The following is a 21,711-nucleotide window of genomic DNA, read 5'->3' as shown; positions in this document are numbered from 1 at the left end:
CCGCGGCCGTTCCCCCATCCACCCCTCGGTTCGCTCGCTCGCCCGGCCTCCGCCTCCGCCGGGCGCGCACAGGCGCAGGGATACAGCCCTCCTTCTCCTTCTCCTGCCTCCTCCTCCTCCCCTGGCCCGGCCTCGCCTCCCCTCGCCTCCCCGCGCCGCGCCCGGCCGGCTCCTGGCTCCCGGAGCAGCGCCCGCCCCCCCCGGCACCTCTCCCGTCAGGGAGGGAGGGAGCGGGCGGAGGGAGCGAGGGGCGGGAGCGAGCGCGCTCACCGGGGCAGGCGCGCGCGCAGCCGCTCTGGCACAGCCTCTCTCCCGCACACCCGGCGCGACTGACAAAAACCCGGCGGGGGGGTCGGGCAGCCCCGGTGGAACCGGGACGAGGATGGGCGGGGTCACGGTGAGGGGACGCGGCGAGGTCGGCGGGTTCCGCCGTCGCATTCCAGCGAGGACTACTTGTCGGGCCTCACCACCTCCGCCGCCGTCTGCGATGCGGTCCGCGGAGCAACGCGGGGAGGGACGGGACTACTTTCTGCCACAGAGCAGGAGCGGCTGCACAAAGGCAGCGGCCGCTCCTCCGCCAGGTGAAGGCGGCCGCGGCTCCTCAGGGCTCCTCAGGGCTCCTCAGGGCTCCTCAGGGCTCCTCAGGGCTCCTCAGGGCCACCGGTTCCTTCCTTCTGCCTCGCCGGTTCAATTAAAATCGGGGGGGGGGGGGGGGGGAACGGGCTGTTAAATATTAGAGTATCACTCGAGGGGTGGGGGGGTGGAATTAAGCAATATGATAAAATTAAGTTACAATTAATACCCCCGGTATGGACATTTAAGAGCAGTAATCTTGATCTTTCCCAGAGCAGATCTAGCAGGCGTTCCTTATCAGTAGTGCTTGCTGTTTAGCTGATGTGATGGTGTGTGATTTATTTCCCAGCACTTTTGAGGGTGGTTTGGCTTATTGTCCCCCTTGCTAAACTAAATGTAGTAAGCTGGGTTTGTGCCGCTTGGAGCGGTGGTTACAAATAAAAATTAAAATGAGCGGCCAACGTGCTGTGTTCAAACATAACTTACGCTTTTCCCTGATTGCGCCCCTGTAAACGCACCCTTTTCTTTCTGAAGAAGCTAAAAAGTTCTGATTTTGTAATATACCCTTGCTTAAAAAAAGCTTCCCTCCTTACCTACTTTGTTCATTCCTAATAAACAATACACAATGCAGCTTTCCTGCATTTCCCCTCGGTTAGAAAATCTACACCAGGATTTCTACAGGGAACTTTAAATATCTGCATCATGTTCTCCGTCCCTCATAGAGGATGACAGCTGGTTAGTAGGATAATGATACGAGGCAGAACAACTTACAGCAAAATTTGAGATCCTTACATTCAGCAGTCTGTATTATTTTCAGTTTTATTAGAAACTTACAGAAACATTTAACTTTCAATTTCTTATCTGTTGAACATATATTTTCATAGCTTTTCTTGTGATTACAGTAGGAGATAACATCTGGGCCAGATCAAAGGCCTGGGTATTGTAGACTGACTTAACATCAGGCTCCTGGAGTCATATGATAATATCAGACTCTCAGCTTTTACTGGGGAAAAACAAGAAAAGAAACAAACCCAGAGCTTTTTACGAAAAGAAGTATATTTCCAATCTTCAAGGTTGCAAAAAACCATTTTGAAAATGTAAACAATGCGACTCAACGGCAATACCTGCCTGAGGCCAGGTCAACATTACAAAATGTTGTCCTTGACTCTGTGCCGGATAAAGCAGCCTCCTTGGTTACGGCGCTGTCAACTGGGAGGATTCGCAAACTCCAGCAAGATCCGCACGGATAGTGGAGGGGAAGTGGGGAAGGGCTTCGCGTGCCCAAATCTACCTAGATAGTAGATAACTCACATCTAACCCATGTTGTCACCGCTAGATTTTGCAGGAGCAGGCAGAACGAGCACACCTTTATATTTATTTTCACTTTTTAATTGGAAGCAGAAAAGAATAAAAGGTTTGTGGGTTGGGTTTTTTTTCCTTATACTGTACACTCATAATGTTGCACGATCTGTGATTAACCTCTTACGAAGTACAGCAAATCTGTAATGAATTCCTACTTAATCGCACAGTGCACAGCCAAGGAAAACCTCAAGCCTGAACCCCTGCATCACAGAACTCATTTCTCTACCTGCCGCTCCCTCTCAGATCTTCTGTTTCTGCTGGGAACGCTCTGGTGTCTTGACTACCTCCCTTGGGAGCCTGATCCCCTGCCTGGTTGCTCTTACTTTTAAAGACATCTTCCCTGCTGTCCAGGCTGACTGGTTTTATTTTTGGCTTTCAAACATTATATGCTGTCACCCTCACACTGGTGCATTTCACTGTTTTTCTGTAATTCGAAGCTTTTCCTCTCCTGCTTGGATTTCCTCTGGGCCATTTAATGATTATTGGCTTCACCTCACTCAGCCTAGCCCCTTTCCCCCACAGCCTGCATAGACACAACCCTCCTTTCTCTATTCCAGCCCAGGCAGCTTTTTTTGAACCTTTTTCCCCATCAATGCTTAGGATTCAAGACCAAGTCTATCTCCTAACGTTTTTCAGCTTTACTTCTAATTCATATGGGTAGAATTAACTCCATGGCAGAGGTTTTTACAAAGTAAAATAGGAGGCAAGATTACCGCACACAGAAAAGCCTCTGACAGCCAAGGTTTCTCTGAGATAATTATGTTCCTTTATTTGAGCTTAAAGTCAAAGTAAATGGGAGTGGAGAGGGAATGTCTCTTTTTATTTTAGTAAGAAGCTCCCGTTATTAGTTGCAGTTATTTTCATTAACCGTAGAAAGAGAAACCTCAGTTTGCTGGCTCAAATCCAGTCCAAGGCTCGAACTGCTAAGAAACCTGCACAGCCTTACCCTTACCTCTGGACTTAGATGGTGGCTCAACGATACAAGAGCTTTCACGGGATTTTTTTCATACTCGGGTTAGTTCCCTGGTTTGGTTGGTGGCCCAGCCTCACAAGCAGTCGTGTCAGCCACAGAACAGCAAGGGGCAGCAGCTAGAACTCCTGAAACCAGTGGCGACTGCCAAAGTCACTCTATCTTTGAACTGTGCCCCGAGTTCCAGTGGAGTCAACGGGATCTTTTGTAGGACCAGGACCGAAGTCCCTAATGAGCAAAAGCTGTTAGGAGAAGATGGCTGCTCAGCAAATGAATTTGTGGCTGCCCACATCACAGAAACCACTATCATAATTAGCTCTCTCGCTGAATGTCTCAACAAGAATTAATGGGCATGGCGTGGTGAAATCCTGGTCCCTCTGAAGGCAATGGCAAAATTCTCACTGACTTCAAAAGGGCCAAGGTCTCATACTGAAACTCGAGCTCAAGTCCTCTCTTGCCCCCAGCAGGAAAGTTTGCTGCACAGTAGCTTGGGAAATGGGATGTGACGTAGTGATGACTTCACCAATGACGCCTGACCATTTCGCAGATCAAATAGGACACCCTGACTTGCGGCATCCTCACCTAGGTCATACAGTCTATATCTGTAAAGAAAAATGCTTCATCTGACTCTTCCTCAAAACAAGGTCAGCTCAAATAAACGTGATAGATATGCCTGACAAGGTTTATCCTGTTCCAAGAGTGCAATGGGTTCACCGTGGTGTTCCTCCTTCAATGAACAGAGTAACAGATCATCTCTTCCTTCCTAAAGTTTGGTAACAAGCTGACATACTTTTCCCCTCGCTTTTACTCCCATACCATATGAACTGCACCTTTTCACTGGGACATGGGCAGCTTACGAGCAGATTTTCTACATCTCTAGCCCAGAAATTTTCTCCAGGTCACGAGATCTTACTTGTTTTTCGCAGTTACTATCTGCAGGGTTTCCCCACAGTCTGTCAAACCGCAGCAAAAACTAGCACTCCTGCTACTTCTGCAGCAATTTTCCCATCAAATCCCGTTTTTTATCACACACAGAGTTGCCTCTTTTCCTTGCATTTCAGTACTACCTTATTTCACCCCCCCACCCCCGTTAAGTATCATACCTATTCTTTCTTTCCCATCTCCTCTACCAGAAGAGGTTGCCTAGTGCCCAGGATGAGAACTGTGTTTCTTTGTGGCTAAAAAAATCCTTACAACAAAAACTTCACAGAGGAGAAGGTGCTCGAGTTCAGCAGCCCATACAGGCGAGCTAGTCCAACAGGAATCTGGCTATATCCCCAAGGGGAAATATGAAATAAGGTGACCTGAAAGGCTTGGGCATTTTCTTTACGCCTTTGGAGGAGCGTTTGGACTCCTGCTGATGGTGCATCCAAGGTCAGGCTGTCTACCTACTACCTCTTTTCTCCTCTTCCATCTCCCAGGGAGTTGAAAACAGCACTGCCTGAGGATACGCTTCTTCAGCGGTCGTGTTTTCAGTGTGAACCATGCAGGATTCTGATTTTAATTTGGCACTGCCCACCAGACCACAGGGCAAGTCCAAGACTTTCCTTATGAATATTTAGCCGTGGCTACATTTCAAAGCCAAATTATAAAAATGTCATTTGAGAAAGTTATAGTTCTAAAATTTGTAAAGTACTTTAATGCTAGGTCAATACAGCAAAAACATCCTTTTAAAAGAGCTCACATTTCAGGCTGACAGACACCAAAACACTATTTTGTTTTACTTTGCTCAAATTTTCAAAACCAGTCAGCATCTGGGCTCTATTAACCATAACATGCGTGCCTTTTAAGCAACAACAATTTAAGAATATTTCCTTTTCAAACCCCTTTCATGGAGTTCAGCGTTTTGCAATATGCATCCATAACATTTAACAATTCTGCTTTGCACTGCAGCCTTTGAAGTTTAAAAATTAGTTACTGGTAAAGCGTTGTACGTTTGCTCACACTTTTTTAGTCACAGGGATTAATGACTAGAATTTATGCCTATGGTCAAGAAAGGTAAGTCACCGTGTCACAGCAATTAGTAATCTTTCCTACAACAATTTTCAATCTTTATGTAGCGTACACGGTGTGACACACCATCTGTGTGCAGCAAAGAGCTCGTTTGCAACTTGAAATACCCACTTCTGGGCTAAAGTTCTGTACCATGGAAGTGAAGTTTAAGGCAAGCAAGAGGCTCATTCCTCTCCAGTTCAAACTCTGGGAGGGAGATTCATATTTACATATCATATTTATATTTCATATTTATATTTATGTTTGCATCCATGTTCATTTTAATTATACTATTATTTATATTTGTGTTATGTTCACATACAAATTAATCTGCAACTCAGCCAAGACACTATACACCTCAAGAACATGGCTATGAATGATCAACTGTGATACCTCTTCAGGGCTGTTGTTTTTATTAACTGTTAGGTAAATTCTCAAAATAGTCTAGAAAAGCAAGAGAAGTTCCTCCGAGCAGAAAAGAGTGCCCTCTAATGGGTAATCTTTAGGTTTAATGTCTGCGATGTTTAATGAGGCCCCCTTCTTTTAAGAGATTTGTAAGGTAAGGTCGCACAAATGCAAGATGTTGGAACAATTTATTATTTCAAGGAAAACCCAAACCTTTTTTACCCTCTTAATTGCTTTATAGGTAGTAATTAAAAATAAGGATGGAGGCATATTCTTGGTAACATTTTCATTAAATTACCATTACCCAGGATTTCTCAGAGAAAAATCGATGCCTCTGACAATTCAGAACTATTACTCGTACTCTACTCAATGGGTTTTATGTTTCACTGTGGGAAGCATGTTTCAAGGCCTGGAAAGGTAGCATGCAGGGCATATCTAAATCCTCAGTTTATTTCAGAATCATAAAAATCATTGTGAATGCCCTAGAGCATGATACCACTCTTGAATGAGTAAACTTCAAGGACAAAATCCTTACCTTTTTTTTTAAAAAAAAATCTTTAAATCAACTAATCACAATGCAGCTAATAGTTTTAATTAGTCCTTGCTCACTTCTCAACTAATGAAATCCCAAGATAATCAACAGTGGCTGATTCTACAATCTGCCTTTTTTTTTAACAGGCTTTGCCAGTAATTTAGTTAGTGAGTTTCTGGTTTATTAAAAACATGGTGATCTTTGCATCAAAGCTATAGGACTTGGAGGGAATGGCCGAAGTGGAAACAGAGTGCCAAATTCTCCCCCTTACCCTGCGATCGACACTAAGTGCAGGGTGTGCTGTAACCTCCCGTGCCTCCACAAAAGATATTCGAAATACAGGCATAGGACAGCAAAAAGCTCAGCACACGTTCACCCCAGCCATTACCTAGTGTCTCCCACTGATTCCACTGCCTGTTAGAGCAGGGATGAATGGGGGTACTTAAGCTTGCACTGGCTCCATATATAAAAGTTGCCATGGCTTATGGCCTGTAAATCATTCTTCATGTGAGGAGTGGATGGAAGAGGCAAATATATACGGTTGAAGTCTCATTTGCTGCTTTTCCATCACCATTATTTCTTGAATAATTTCCGTACAGTGTGGATTTTGATAAAGACTTGCCAGTACAGCTGGCAACTAAATGTAAGTGACAAACACAGAGAAAGACAGACCCACTCCCAAAATATATTTATTAAAACCGTTGTGCATGCTATCAAGATATTATTGAAGGATCATCATATTCCATTTTGGAATAATTAGATTATATTTTCTCCTCTCAAGAAAAAATAGTGATTAGAGTGAGGCTATCCAATCCATTCCTCATCCTTCCTTCTTCCACTCCCTCCCCACTCAAACCCACAAAGACAGTATTTGGTCACATGGATCTTTGAACAAAAGACGGGGAATTGTGTCTGAACAGCCCTGACTCATAAAGCTCCTTCCAATGCCTCTTTCAGTGTCAGTGCTTTGCAGTTAATGCAACTTCTACTAATTTTTTTCCTTACTACAATTGTGAAAAATCTAATACCTTTAGAATGATCTGAAAAGAGCTTACAGAGAACAAAATCCCCATTTAATCTTGGCATATTAAGAAATCTTTTCTTTGAACAATGCATTTAAAATGCTATTTTCTGCAAACACTTTTTTTTTAAGATAAGTAAAACTCTAAGTGTTGAAAGAAATGATGATTTTGAGTCCTGTCTTCATCTGTGGTTTAGGAATCCTGGCACTTTAACTGGAGGAAATATTAGTGAGGATATGTGCATCCTATGGTACACCGTGGCAGTAAATCATGAGTTCAGTAAATCATGAGTTCAGTATATCAAAAGGTGTTCCAGTGACCATGTTAAAGAAGACAATGTGAGGCACAGACCCAAACCACTTAAAGATAGGAGAAAAAAAAAATGTTTGCAGAGCATCGTATATACCAGTTGCTTAGTTGTTCCTTGCACTTTGCCTACCACCTCTCAGTTAGTCATAGAACTATAGAATCACAGGATGGTTTGGGTTGGAAGGGATCTTTAAAGGTCATCTAGTCCAACCCCCCTGCCACGGGCAGGAACATCTTTCACCAGATTAGGCCATGTCCAACCCGGCCTTAAACACTTCCAATGATGGGGCATCCACAACTTCCCTGGGCAACCTGTTCAGTGTCTCACCACCCTCATCATAAAAAATGTCTTCCTTCTGTCCAATCCAAATCTACCTTTTATCAGTTTAAAACCATGGTCCCTTGTCCTGTCACTACAGGCTGTGGTGAAAAGCCTCTCTCCATCTGTCTTAAATCCCCTTTAAAGTACTGAAGGGCCGCAATAAGGAGCTCTCCCAGGAGCCTTCTCTTCTCCAGGCTGAACAGCCCCAATTCTCTCAGACTTTCTTCACAGGAGAGGTGTTCCAGCCCTTTGACTGTTTTCATGGCCTCCTCTGGACCTGGTCTTAATAGGCCCATGTCTGTCTTGTGCTGGGGGCCCCAGAGCTGGACCCAGCACTGCAGGGAGGTCTCACGAGACCGGAGCAGAGGGGGAGAATCCCCTCCCTCGCCCTGCTGGCCACACTTCTCTTGCTGCAGCCCAGGATACAGTTGGCTTTGTGGGCTGCAAGCACACATTGCTGGCTCATATCTAATTGTTCATCTACCAGTATTCTCAAATCCTCCTCTGCAGGGCTGCTCTCGATTCATGCGTTCCCTAGTCTGTACTGATATTGGGGATTGCCCCGACCCATGGGCAGGACCTTGCCCTCGGCCTTGTTGAACTCCATGAGGTTTGCATGGGCCCACCTCTCCAGCCCGTCCAGGTCCCTCTGGATGGCACATCCCTTCCCTCCGGTGTATCAACTGCACCACTCAGCCTGGTGTCATCCACAGACTTGCTGAGGGTGCGCTCAATCCCACTACGCCGTTGTCATCGATGAGGATGTTGAACAGTATCAGTCCAAATACAGACCCCTGAGGGACACCACTTGTTACTGATCTCCATCTGGACATTTAGCCATTGACTGTAACGCTCTGGACGCAGCCATCCAGCAAATTCCTTATCCGTCAAACAGTCCAACCATCAAACCCATAGCTCTCCAGTTAAGCAACAAGGACACTCTGCACATTCTATAGCTTCTACAAAACAGCAAGGTTTGGGCAACCTGCACTTGGTCTCACTTGATTTATTTGGTTTACCCCACCGAGCGATCAGTGTACAAGCAGAAGAGCTGTAGCTCCTGGTCTCATTCAGTGCCCCAGCCACTCCCTCAGTTTCTGCACACTAAGTTTAGAGTACTCAGCTATGCATCTGCCAGTTCTTTTTATTATTTTTGCCATTAAATATGTGCCATGATTTATACTTACATGAACACAAAACATTGGAGACTTGTGCCTATGGTGTAGCTGTGCCATTTGTCATGGCTCTTTGAGACAAAGGACAAAATCTATTTTTTATGAGATAATGTTTTGTATTTCAATAGATTCAGAAGGACCTCTTCATGAGCAAAAAGCATTCAACATTATGCAGCCCTGAGTCCTTGACATATGGATCACCTAGTAATTATTTTGCTACATAGATACCATTTCAAAAGAAAGATTAGGAAATCAAAATTCAAGTTTAAAATACTCAATTTTAAACAGGAAGATCTGAAAACTAAAGCAAAACACAGCCTAGCAATTACAAAGGCAAATTCCCATTTTCTTTCCCTGTGCAAAACCTCCACTCTTGAACAACGTTAGATAGACAACGGAACGGCTGTGCAGAAAAAGAAGGTAGAGAGGTAGAGGATAGATACTTAGTTGTCATAACTGATGGTAATAGGGTACAATAAACAGAAGTTGAGCTGAGTTAAAGATTGAAAGAAGATTTGTTAAATTTTAGGTCAAAAGCCAAATGAGAAATATGCAAAGTCTTTCCTGGAGAGACCTATCTTGTTTTACCAGGTCCATTACGATACCTGCAACCAAGGTTGTTTCTAATGAGGACTTAATCAACATTGATAGACTTCAGCATTCATTGGCGATGAGGGGGGGGATGAGTCTCTTGACCCAAGGAACAAGCGCCAGGCCAAGAGGGAATGGCCTCAAGCTGCGCCAGGGCAGGGTCAGACTGGCTCTTAGGAAGGATTTCTTTGCAGAAGGGGTTGTTGGGCGTTGGAATGGGCTGCCCAGGGCAGGGATGGAGTCCCCATCCCTGGAGGGGTTGAAGAGTCGGGTTGACCCAGCGCTGAGGGATCTGGTGGAGTTGGGAACGGTCAGGGTGAGGTTAATGGTTGGACTGGAGGATCTTCAAGGGCTTTTCCAACCGAGATGATTCAGGGATTCTATGACTGATTCAGGCCTGTCACTTTTCAAACTCTACCATCCTTCACAACGTTCACTTGAATGGGGTATACCCATTTTATTTTATGTATTTCTTTATGTATTTGTCTGTGTAGGAAAGCCACATGTGTATTTTGTTAAGTTTAGTAGTGAGCAGCATAGTGCAAGATGTTCTCACTTTTTTAAAACTATACCCCACAAACAAATTATTTTTTGCCCTTTCTAAAACAGAGTGCTCTGTCAAGGCAATATATAGCATGTGCCAAATCTGGAGTCTTTCCAGAAGTAGTGCCTGAGTTATCACATGGTGGAAAAACATTTGAACTCCTTATTTTGTGCCCTGAAACAAAACAAGGACAACACTGCCATAGTTAAATAATCAGAAGCAGCTGGGAAAATGGTCTTTGGATTCTTTCAGAAATTTTACCTCTGGGCTGAGAAGTGCTGTCATCCTCTAAGGCAATTGTTTTGGAAAGCTGAGCCACTAAGTGGGAGGACTTGACTTATAGCCATAAACTATGTGCTGGAGGACCTCCCACTGACATCAATGGGAGTTGCACACACAAAGAGCAGCACACGGCCACTGAAGTAAAGGGATCATCTCAGTCCTAACTTACTTGGGCTACACAGGACTTCAGTAGTGTCAGTGGAACTTGGATTTAGGGACAGAGAAAAAAGGCTCTTTCAGAGAATCAAACAGAAAAACTTACTTGGAAACCAAATAAACAGCAGGCAAGCCTATAGAAAACCTGTGTCTTAGTGAGGGTTTTTCTACCATCTTCCTAGCACAAGACTAAATGTTTGAACTTTGTGCAAATTTTCACTCTCGGTGTTGCTGAGAGGAGTTGCAAAAGTCGCAATGTCAAAGTCTAAGCACCACTGATTACATCCTTCTTTCAGTGGTAAGTGGGGCACAGACAAAACCTGGTTTTGCTCCGGTGGCTTTTAAACTTTCAGCCAGAACTCAGCTGCTTCTCTGATGTGGCAGGTACCAAAGCACCTTGTAAGTACTTAAACCTTATGCAGCCATCCTCACCATCCTAGCAGTTTGAAGAAGCACCTCTGTGGTCTTCAGAGTGACTGCTCAAATCAGTGAATACTTCAAAACATGCCTATGGTTTAGCCAGTCTCACCTACAACATCTTGAAGTTGTTCTGGATGTTAACTGCTTGTGAAACTTGAGAAAATACAGAGTGCACAAATTACCTGAGCACTATTCCTGGGTGTTGGCAGTATGATTGAATTTTCAATTTTCTATTAAAGACAAAGCAAACCAAAAAGAAGAGGGATTAGAACACCTTGGACGTGGCATATCTAAACTCTTTTGCCACTTCAGCCAATGACATTTTATAGGTTGGAAGGAAAGAAGTAACAGAACAGTTAATGCACAACCCTCCGGCTTTTTTTTCATGAAGTGAGACAATATACAGGAAACAGTGATCCAGCATAGTTGTCCCGAAACTTAAAAATACATTTATCCATTATTATATCTACCAAACACAAAGAGGACAAAGAGCAGCAGTTTTATGCTTTGCACTTTGATATCCTCAGGGAGTGTAGAGACCTAGAAAGAAAAAAGCAAATTTAGGCTGTGAGATTAAGAGTGAGTTTAGGCTTCCTGAAGATGAAGAAAAATTTTCAGTATATCCTAAGTATATCCCAGGAGATCTCCCCATCAAGAGCCTGGTAAAGCATCTGGGAATATCATGTACAGTCCTCAAGGGATGTGCAAGAGTTACAAGGATGAGGGGCTGTGGCTATCCCGTATCTATTGATGAACAGGGAAAGTCTATTACCTATATGAGAGAAAGGGTGATGCATAGGAAGGGCCCATCAGTCTAGGCCAGTTTCAGGAGTGTGACAGAGCACAAAGTATAGCTCTCTACAAGGACACTGGGTGGAAACTGTTGACTGCAATAATGGCACTTTAAATTCTATGTTTGTATCAGCATGGAGTGTGGGATGGTGGGATCAAAGCAGTAGCTAATGGTGTATTCAGATTCAAATCCACTAAGATGGTTTTGTAGGAGGAAGAAAAATAAGATTCAGTTTTGAAACTGTCTCCTCATGCAATTCTTTTTTTTTTTCTTTTGTTAGTTGGTTAGTAATTTACTTGAAAGAATCCTGAGTATAAGCATTTCCTACTCCCACAGGAATTACAATAAACTGAAGCACCATTTGAAGAGAACATGCTATACTGAGTTTGCAGCCCTTTGAGTAGGGACTATGTACTCTTCTCATCCATCTCAAATAGATCTGCAATTTCTTTCTTTATGATTGTTTGCAGTGGTTATAAAATTTGGGCTATTTTCCTTACCATACAATACCACAAAACAGTTTTGTTCATGACAGTATATTTACACACCTGATGTTTGCTCAGCGCTATAAAGCAACAACATGAAAAGAAGCAGCTACAGCATTTATTACACTCTCCAGGTGATTAAAGTCAATCAGATTTTGGCCTCATGCCATAACATAACTGGTTCACTTCAGAAAGAGCCATCCCAAGTGCATGGGTTGTCACCATGTCACGGTGGCTAATGATCATGTGCAGTGCACAGTTAAGACCACAGGAGATGTCGATGGAAAAACAGAAGAGTGCACAGAACTTGTAGATAAACAATGTTGAAAAGTGTAACAAACTGGATGGATTTTTTACAGTTACTCTGCTTCACTCCTGTTTCATAATATAAGAGCAATATCCAGACGAATAAACAAGCTCCAAAAATGCATATAATTAAGCATCATAGTTGAAAGAATGATGATGGGAAATCTCTCTCTCCTGCTCCGTTAACTGGAAATGCCAATACATGACTAATAGTGCAATTTGATTTACAATTATTAAAATAGAGAAGAAAATATGCTTAGTTTTGTTGTCTCTACAGCTGTTCACTCCCTCTGTATATGTATATAATCCTCCACCCAGAACCTTCCAATAAAGAAACCAGCTTTCCTATAAAACATTTTTTCAATGAAATAGCCATTGACTGGAAAGTTAAAAATCGAGCTAATGAAAACATTTTTAAATTGGCATCCTCAAAACTTGTCAGTTCTATTTAATAAACTGTTGTTGCCCTCTAGTGTCCAAACACAGCTTGTAAATGCCCCTCCAGAAAGATCCAAACCAGTCCCTAACAATTCCCCGTTTGTTCTTAATCCAGGACAAAAAAAAAAAAAAAGTGTTTCAGTACACCTGCCTAATACGTATTTTTCTTTGCTCAAGCATAAAAAAGGCTTTTTAAAGTTGTTTGTTTCACTCAAAAATTGTGAAAGGCTACTCAGTGTGGCATCCTTACCAAATTAGTCATGGTACCCGTTTGCCTTTCTGCTTTACTTCTGCTGTTCACTGCGCTTGACACACATTGCTGTTTGGGTTGGAAGGGTGATATTTCTAATGATATTAGCAAAAAACATGCCCAGAGCTCTGAACGGCCCCGAGATACGTCTGCCTGCCTTCTCTTGAATGTATCTCTACTGCACTGCACCGTATTAATTAATACCAACCACCTCTCCCTCCAACAAATTAGTTATCACAGCAGAAGCACACAGTTGATCTCAGCACCTCTCCTGCAATAACCTGCCATGTCAGCAGCAGCAACGTAGAAGGCTTCTCACGGAGTTGTAGTTCTTTTGAGAGAAAATTACAGTCAACCTCAGATCTGTGCCTGCATTTTTACAGCCCACAACTGGGCCGAGTACTTACCATTTTACTAACTCATTTCCCAGAAATGTTGTTCCCCCTCGTCATGTTCCTTGACCAGAAACCTTTGAAAATAGCTATTAAAAAAAAAAAAAACTGATGTTAAACAAAGTGCACTCAACAGGTAAGCTGATGAACTTGAGACACTTTTCTAATTTTGTTCACTTTTAAGAGGTTATCCATAATGTTTTTCATTTAAGCACTGTCAGGCTTAAGCAATGTAGAAGACCAGCTGGTTTTGTATCTATAAAGCAATTTGCAGCCCCTATATGGTAAGAATTCAACTTCTTGACATAAGGAACACTGACTTTTATTTGATCTTTGAATAATGGAATTTTCAGAGAATTTTCTGCATAAAGTTATTGTTAGAGCTCTCACAAAACTTGCCTTGAGGCCATTTTTGGATCACGCCTGCTTCCCACCACACCAAGCCTGACAGATCTAAGAAGCTCTTGGATGTGAGTCACGTTTCATATTTTGTAGTAGAATTATTTCCTCGTATTCATGAGGCACCTTCCTTCTCTGTCTTGATGTTTGTTGTTGATTACGCTGCCTGCCACACCGATACTTTGAAATCTAGTCTTTCATTCTAAAAACAGGTTTAGACTGGGCGTACATGAAGGGAAATGTGAATACATGAACTGGAAGTTGGGTAGATGCTCACACGTACTCCCACTCCTCTCTTGCTGTAGTGTTGGGGGAACACATGGAGCAGCTGTGGTTATTACCAGTCCCAAGAAGGTGACCCCTGAAGTGAAGAGGGTGTGCTCTGAGAGCCAGCCAGAGCTCTGCGTGCTCAGGAGGGACAGCAAGTCCAGCACTGTTGCAAGCAGCTCTTTTGAGAGCCACCAGCCTGGTGAGAGAACTAGAACACCAGAAGCAGGAAGATAACGCTCCTGCTGACTGTAGGAAACATCTTTGAGGTTGGCACCCTCCTATAGCATAGCCACCATTTTCCTTCAAAACTTTTTTACCTCCGTTTAGATGTTCAGCAAATGGAGACCACACTTTTCTGTGTCCTCTGCAAATAATACAGCTGTTGTCTTTGCTAAACCCCCTCACAAGTTTCTGCCTGCTCTGAGATGAAGTATTAAGTCTCAACTATTAGGGATTTCAGTGTATTTGTACAGATTCTCTCTTGTGCATATGCCAAGTCCCTTGGTCATGCCATCTGTTACAAAAGATCTTGATTGCAGCTTGCTTTACTTCGATATGATAAAAACTCCTTCTCTCTGGTACTTATTGCAAAAATCCTCTATGATATAGGGTGGCAAGCTCTTTGGAAAAGGCAAACTCAGATTTGCAGCATGTGGTTTTAAAGATAGCTTGTGATGTATGAAGAAAAACCCATTAAAGATACATATATATCCATAAACTATACGTAGCTAAGGAAAATTAAGCTATGTGTACTACAGTTTTTCCTGTTTGTACCTAAAACCATTTAGACACAAAGGTCTACTACTAAGTACTCCTTTAAGGCTATAAACAGAGTAAATGGGATTGCCAGACGATCATGTAACACTATGGCATTTGGTGCAAACAGCACTGAAAATGCTCACGCACTGCACAGGTATTCAATTTATTAGGTGTACTTCTATTCCACTGATCTTGTCACAGTATAGATTAAGCTCTTGAAATGCTTTTTCTCCTTAAATGTAAGACCTTCTTAGCTTAACTTGGATTTCAGTGTTTATTTTCAGGATTTAGTAGTAAATCAAAAATGACAGACGTTATAGTTCAGCATAGAAGGAGCAGTTCTCTTCCCCACCAAACCATCTGCCACCTTCCCATCAGTGGCCAAAAGAGGAATCTATCCTCTTTTCCAAATTCAATATCTACTGTTCTGTTTCAGAGTTGTCCTCTCACAGATGAGAGATGCTCCTCACAGTCTTATTCCCCCTCCCCATCATACATCAGCATACATTCCATTGATCAAGTAATCCAGCCTGGAATAATGCCTCTTCTGAAGAGACTCGTGTATTTTCTTCCCTGTCAGTGCAATAACTAACAACAAGAATATCACCCCAAAAAGCAAAGCTGCTACAAGGCTGCTTTTTTCTCCCAGCTGAACGGCACCTTTCCCTCTCAGAACACTCTCTGGCAGGTAGCCTTCTGAATCAGAGGGGTCATAACCCTGAGGGTTGGTTTGGGAAGCCGTGGGGGAATCACGAGTAGACAGAGTGAACCCTGCAAAAGAGAGGGGGGTAACATGGTTGGTATCGTTGGAAGAGACAACTGCTGGCTCAGGAGAGATGGCTGGAGTTCTCAGCCCTGATGGGGTGGCAGCAGATCTGGAATTTGTGGTCGCCCAGTTGGTTGTAGAAGCAGAAGTTGCAGGACTGGAAAGAGGAACATGCGTAACAGCGATGCCGGCAGCAGGGATAGCGGGTTTAGCTCCAGCGGTTGCAGCAGGTGGAAAGGTGGTGGTGACAGTAGTAGGTTTAGCACCACCAGGATGCAGAAAGGTTGTACGAGATGCCAGTCGGGTGGTACTTGTAGGCAGAGGAGTAAGAGTAGTACTGCTGGGTTCAGGAGTGCTAGACTGAGGGAACAAAGCAGAGGGGTTTCCAATTCCAACGGCAGAAGATGTATTTGATGGCAGGTTAATTATTTTCTGCCTTGGGACAGGGTCTAAGCTCTCAGGATGTTTTGCCCTTTGGGATTCAGGAAAAACTGTATGAAACTCAGTGTTGTCTAAATGGTTGCCCACGTGGTTCAGGAGTTCAGATGCCTGATGAAAGACAGATTGTTGCAAAGCAGCGGTACGATTCTGATGGCTAGTCTGACTGCGAGAAAGAAACGCTCCAGCATCTGAAGACAGAGAATACCCCCTCGAAGCGAAGTTCTCACTTTGGAAGGATATATCCTCTGGGGCACGGCTGTCTGGAAACAGAAAGGAAACGCCAGTATTTAATTATTAAATCTATCTGTGACTACCACAGGCTTACTCTATTCGTATTTCTTGGTGAGAGAGACACAAGGGAGCTTCAGAAAGTAATGACTAATGAAACTGAGGGATCACAATCGTACTTTCTTTATCATTTCCAGAGTGACTTTTAAATTCTGTGTCATAAGACCAGTCAGCCTCAAGCCTGGGCACATCAGAGCCTGACTGCAGCTTCTTACAGAATTTACCTGTGCAGAGCGATCATCCCAATCTGTTTTATACTCACATTGCATGCATGTTAGCATTTATTTGGCCAGAAGCAGTGTGAGTAGGCCCACTGCCTTCAAACCATTCCCAGCCTTTGTCAGTTAAGAAGTAGATATTATCAACCTCACTTTTATTTGTCAGATGTACACATTTCCACCTAGCCAAGATAATGATATATTCCCCTTTTTGTAACACCCAAGCACCCTATGATTGCTTGACACAGTTCAATTCACACACACAAATTGTCTTATGATACAAGGTGGCAATAATATCCCCATTTTATAAGCCATTTAATACACATACTGGTTTGTAGGAAAGATCTGAGTCTCTACTGCTGTGCTCTAAAACACCGCTCCAAGAGCCTCCGCGGTATTTGCAGTGAAGACTTCCACAACAAGCAGACTACACTTTATAATATCTCCAGAAGTCGATAGGTATTCCTTGCAAAACAGGCAGGTCAATGTCATTTAATAGAATTTGGAAGCAGGACAACAGTGTTATGTGACACAAATTCCATACAAATGATAATTCTAGGAGCTATCTGATTCTACACAGGTATTACAGAGAGAGTTTAGGTGAGCGCAAGCTCTTGGAAAGACTGCCTAATCGTTATCATTCAGATTTTTATGTGTAAATATACATATACATATAATTATAAAATTTATAATTATTTTATACATATTATCACACAGCTGCCACACAGAACACTTGAAAGGGAACATGCTCTCAAGTAGTTCTGACTCTCACTCACCTCTTTTTTTATAGAAACAAAGAGGTTTGTTAACTGCACTGGAATTGAAGTAAACAACAAAAAGTTCACGACATTTTCATTATCACTTTTTTCTCAAGTAGAAACTCTTATCTAGAGGGATGGATACACTTCAGCTTTATTATACATGCAAAGAAGCCTACTTGGCTGCTGTTTTAATATATATTTCCAAGCTTAAGACTCCACAAAAAAATAAAGTGCAAAAAAGCCAACAACCCAAAAAACTGGCAAACTGGCAATGCTTTAAACAAGAGCACAGCAAATACTTCACTTGAATCATAGACACAAATTTTTATCCCAACCTTCCAGTCAAGCACCAGCTTGTTAGCAAAGTAAGATCCTAAACACAGATAATGGACTCCAACCACAAGGTTTGACTTCAAGAAGAGCCAAACTCTGGTTTTAGAGAGTGGCTTTAAATAACAAAATTTTCAGTTATTACACAGAATCCCAGAATCATCTCGGTTGGAAAAGGCCTTGAAGCTCCTCCAGTCCAACCATGAACCTCACACTGACCGTTCTCAACTCCACCAGATCCCTCAGCACTGCGTCAACCCGACTTCCCCTCTGCCCTGGGCAGCCCATTCCAACGCCCAACAACCCCTTCTGCAAAGAAATACTTCCTAAGAGCCAGTCTGACCCTGCCCTGGTGCAGCTTGAGGCCATTCCCGCTTGTCCTGTCGCTTGTTCCTTGGTTCAAGAGACTCATCCCCCCTCTCTGCACCCTCCTTTCAGGGAGTTGTAGAGGGCGATGAGATCTCCCCTCAGCCTCCTCTTCTCCAGACTAAACCCCCCCAGTTCCCTCAGCCGCCCCCCATCAGACCTGTGCTCCAGACCCTGCACCAGCTCCGTTGCCCTTCTCTGGACACGCTCGAGTCATTCAATGTCCTTTTTGTAGTGAGGGGCCCAAAACTGAACCCAGCCATTGAGGTGCAGCCTCACCAGTGCCGAGACCAGGGGTAAGATCACTATATATTTTTTATATATATATAAATATATTATATAGATAATCAGAAGCTGTATTCTTAAAGACAGCCAACCTGCTTCTGCAGCTCTGAACACATTACCACACCAGTGAGGAAACGCCCTGTCACCCCCACGGTGTCAGTCCCCAATTCACCTTTTCCCTGTTCCCAATGCAGTCCCACGGATGCTTCCCCCCGCGCGTTTAAACAAACAGCGGACATGCTGTGACAGCTACAAAGCACTCGCAGGGTGCCACCTCATCGTCAGGTCGCTTGCCTGGGCAACAGCCAGAAAATCATGGAGCACACGCACGGCGTGCAAAGGTGGGGTGGAGGGAGCACAGGGAGGCTACGTGACGAGTCCCGTATGGGAGTTAAGTATTGCTGCTATTCTGCAGTGCTCGGATTGATTAATTAACATAACTGCCTGTGTTAACTAACTCTACTCCACGTTTTCAGCATCAAACACTATCGTATTCGTTGTTTCCATTTTAGACTACAAACTCCCAAATGCAATTGCCCAAAACTGTCACATTGTGAGGTACAGCTGGGGTACTAGGACAGACATGCTCGTGGTAACAAAGAACAAGGGCACTACACGAGTCAAACTTTAAAAAAAGAGATTAAAAAACCAAAGCACTCCCGCTGGTATCTCAAATCCAATAAGCTGCATTAGAAACCAAACTTCAGGTTGTCACTCTTAAAAAAAAACACAAAAACCACCTCCTGAGCATACTTTGCTAGAACCCACAAGTCTTGCTTGGGTATCTTAGTTGGGCGGGAAAGGCAAGCGCCACAGAAGTACATGAACAGCAGAAACCAGAAATGTTAATTTATATTTTAGCAACAGCTCTCTGCAACTTGGACCAGGAAATGTTTTACTTCCTAAGCCATAGGTTGTTTCCATTAGTTAGCAGCCACAAGAATAGTTTAAAAAAAGAAAAAACAGAATTTCATTACTAACATAGCATCAGTATTTTAAGTTGCTTTATTACAATACAGCAATTTCCCCCTTTTAGTTTGGTTTTCAGTGTAGCCACACACAGATTCTCATGCGAAAAAACAGAAATGTTTGTCAGTACCAACACCAGTCAGATGCTACCTTTGAAAGCTTATTAGGAACATAAGGTAAATAAGCTAGCATAATTTTTCCATAATTCAATATTCACAGAAGCTAAAAAAACGCAAAATGAAAAAAAGATGGTATATGCACTCAGGTTGCTAACTGAGCATTACACCACATGCAGGATGAAAGCACAAACACGGTTACATTCCTTGTTTCTTGAAACCCTTATAGTCTTCTAGGGGAGAAAGAGCTGGAAAAAAGAGTAGTTGTAACAACTTTATAGGTATGCAATTCATTTGTCACACACTGCTTTTGCCCAGTCCCTGTGTGACTGTGCTTGGACAGAAATATTTGCTAGCATTATGTGCATAGTCTTTCTACATATCCTGTGGCTCCTTGCATAGATGCTCTTGGAAAAGTTCTCTTTTTCAGCAAAAGTTCAGTCCCCGGAAATACGAATTTTCTGCTCTCTCAAGCAGCCACACTGAAACCACCTTATGAACTCTTGGCTGGCGGACAGTCTAATTATCAGTTTCTTATCTGAGCTGTTCCGACAGGTCTGGTGCAAGCAAACATCAGTCAACACCAAGATTTGCTATTGAAAACCCCACATCACATGACAGACAGCAAGAAATTTCTGAGCGTACAGCCCACATGCCATAAAGCTTTGAGTTTAGACAGTTTGCATCTGCGCTTCAGGTTCCTTAACTGAAAGCAGAAAATAATGATTGCTATTGCCAACTACCCAGCACCATCACAGCGGTGCTTGCCCTACGTGTGCTCAGTGTTTCTGCCTGCGTGTACGTGGCGTTCAGTGCAGCACGAATGCTTTGAACATGCAGATGGCGACAAGGGCATCATATTTCCACGGCTTTCAGCAACACTCTTCAGCATTACATACAGGGAATTTTCCTTCTTGAATATATCAAGATGGAAGCAGCTTCTTTTTGTTTTGAGCGAGGGAAAATTATGAGTTCCGAATCTAAGGTGAAGGAGTTTCATAAGGGTCAAGATGTTATTCCAGCCAGGAAGCTGGGCACACACAGGAGTTCACTACACATCTGCCCCTCCATCTTCCAATTTCAAATTACAGTGCTTGGCTTAGACCATTTTACTAAAAACTCAACCCCCAAACATTTTCTGGTCCCTACTGAAAACTCACAGGTGCAAAAGTCATCTGGTGTGGGGACTGGTGGCTCTTACTATTATTTACCTCTAGTTATCTTGTAGCTCACAAGTCCTGTTGCGGGTTTCATCGGACAAGCCTCTGTGCTAGGGCAGTAGAACAGGTAGCAGTTTGGATGTGTGCTTGTCCTCTGAGCATCAAAAATCATCAAATTACACTTCTTGTCTCCTGAAAAATATAAGTACATGTTTCAGCAATAAGAACTTTTAAAAGCAGCTTGATAATGAGCTCTAGTTTGTTAAATTATTTTTTCTTCATGTGAGTAAGAGGAAAACATATAACATTCCAACAGGAAAAACAGCCCAGGACTGCAAAAGAATGGCCCAGGGCCAATATACAAAAGGTCACACCTTCCTCTTCCTGTACCGATGAACCTAAGGAAATAATGAATCTAATCCCTCACCCATACCACACTGGCACCACTTTATGTAATAATATCTCGCTTACAAATCCCGATACATCTGAAAACCGCCTTCCTGTACTCATGGGGAAGGAAATGATTTATATACTTTTCCCTATCACATCCCAGGAATCGCTTGGCTTGTTGCTGCTTGTGGGGGTCACCTTTACCACTGGCTGCTCTACCTCCCACCACTCCAAAAGCCTGGTGCAAACCAACCGTCTCAGAGCAAGGTAGCACTCTCATTTTTGGCTAAAATTAAACGTAGCGCAAAATGCCAGTTACTTTGTGGTGCATCTATGGCTTATGCACCTTAGTGTTTGGGGATCTGCGAGGTTTTAACGTTTAAAACTACCCCTGTTTCTTTTCCTGAACACTACGGGGTCTCGCATTAAGATGTAGCATCACGCCTAGCAAAACAGGATAGCAGTTACTAGTCGTAGCGTGGGTGCATGGGTAAATTAACGCTTCTGTGCTGAATACACGGAACAGCACTTGAACACCACGCGAGCCCAAACTTCGGAAGTCATTTCCCAGAAAAGACCAAAGAGGAGCGGGTTACCTGAGAGCTTTTCCCCCGAGCAGCAAGCGCGACTGCAAGCCCCCGGGCTTGGGGCGTACAATGGCTCCGCGCCCCTGACGCCTTTGGGCAGAGATAAGTTTATATCGATGATGGCGTTTTCCAGTTTCTCCACGGAGCACTCCTGACTCGGGGGGGGCCCGGCCACCACGCAGGTGGCCACCAGCAAACAAACCGCCCACTGCCTGCTACCGGCAGACATGGTGGCTCGCTCGGGCGGGGACGCCGCCGGCCTTGAGGCGCCCCTTACCAGGGGACCC

General features: G+C 43.5%; 1 protein-coding gene across 1 annotated transcript; it reads right to left on the bottom strand.

Annotated features, from left to right (window-relative positions):
- Positions 1 to 11,968: 11,968 nt before the first annotated feature.
- On the bottom strand, positions 11,969 to 21,711 carry MANSC1 (MANSC domain containing 1). Its single transcript, XM_074869523.1, has 3 exons — positions 21,434 to 21,711; positions 20,499 to 20,639; positions 11,969 to 16,214 (listed from the first exon to the last, which is right to left on the bottom strand). The coding sequence occupies exons 1-3, from the start codon at positions 21,651 to 21,653 to the stop codon at positions 15,238 to 15,240; spliced, it is 1,338 nt and encodes a 445-aa protein (XP_074725624.1). The 5' UTR covers positions 21,654 to 21,711; the 3' UTR covers positions 11,969 to 15,237.

The sequence above is a fragment of the Strix uralensis genome, chromosome 5 (genome assembly GCF_047716275.1).
Source record: "Strix uralensis isolate ZFMK-TIS-50842 chromosome 5, bStrUra1, whole genome shotgun sequence".
Taxonomy (NCBI): Eukaryota; Metazoa; Chordata; class Aves; order Strigiformes; family Strigidae; genus Strix; species Strix uralensis.
This window is presented reverse-complemented; position numbering and strand designations above follow the sequence as displayed.

What these genes read in the sequence shown, in the direction of transcription:
- MANSC1 (XM_074869523.1), bottom strand. Translation starts at nt 21,653, where the DNA reads ATGTCTGCCGGTAGCAGGCAGTGGGCGGTTTGTTTGCTGGTGGCCACC. An exon ending in CTCGGGGGAAAAGCTCTCAG is followed by an intron (nt 20,640 to 21,433) that starts GTAACCCGCTCC and finishes TATATTTTTCAG; the next exon opens with GAGACAAGAAGTGTAATTTG. An exon ending in GAGCTACAAGATAACTAGAG is followed by an intron (nt 16,215 to 20,498) that starts GTAAATAATAGT and finishes TTCTGTTTCCAG; the next exon opens with ACAGCCGTGCCCCAGAGGAT.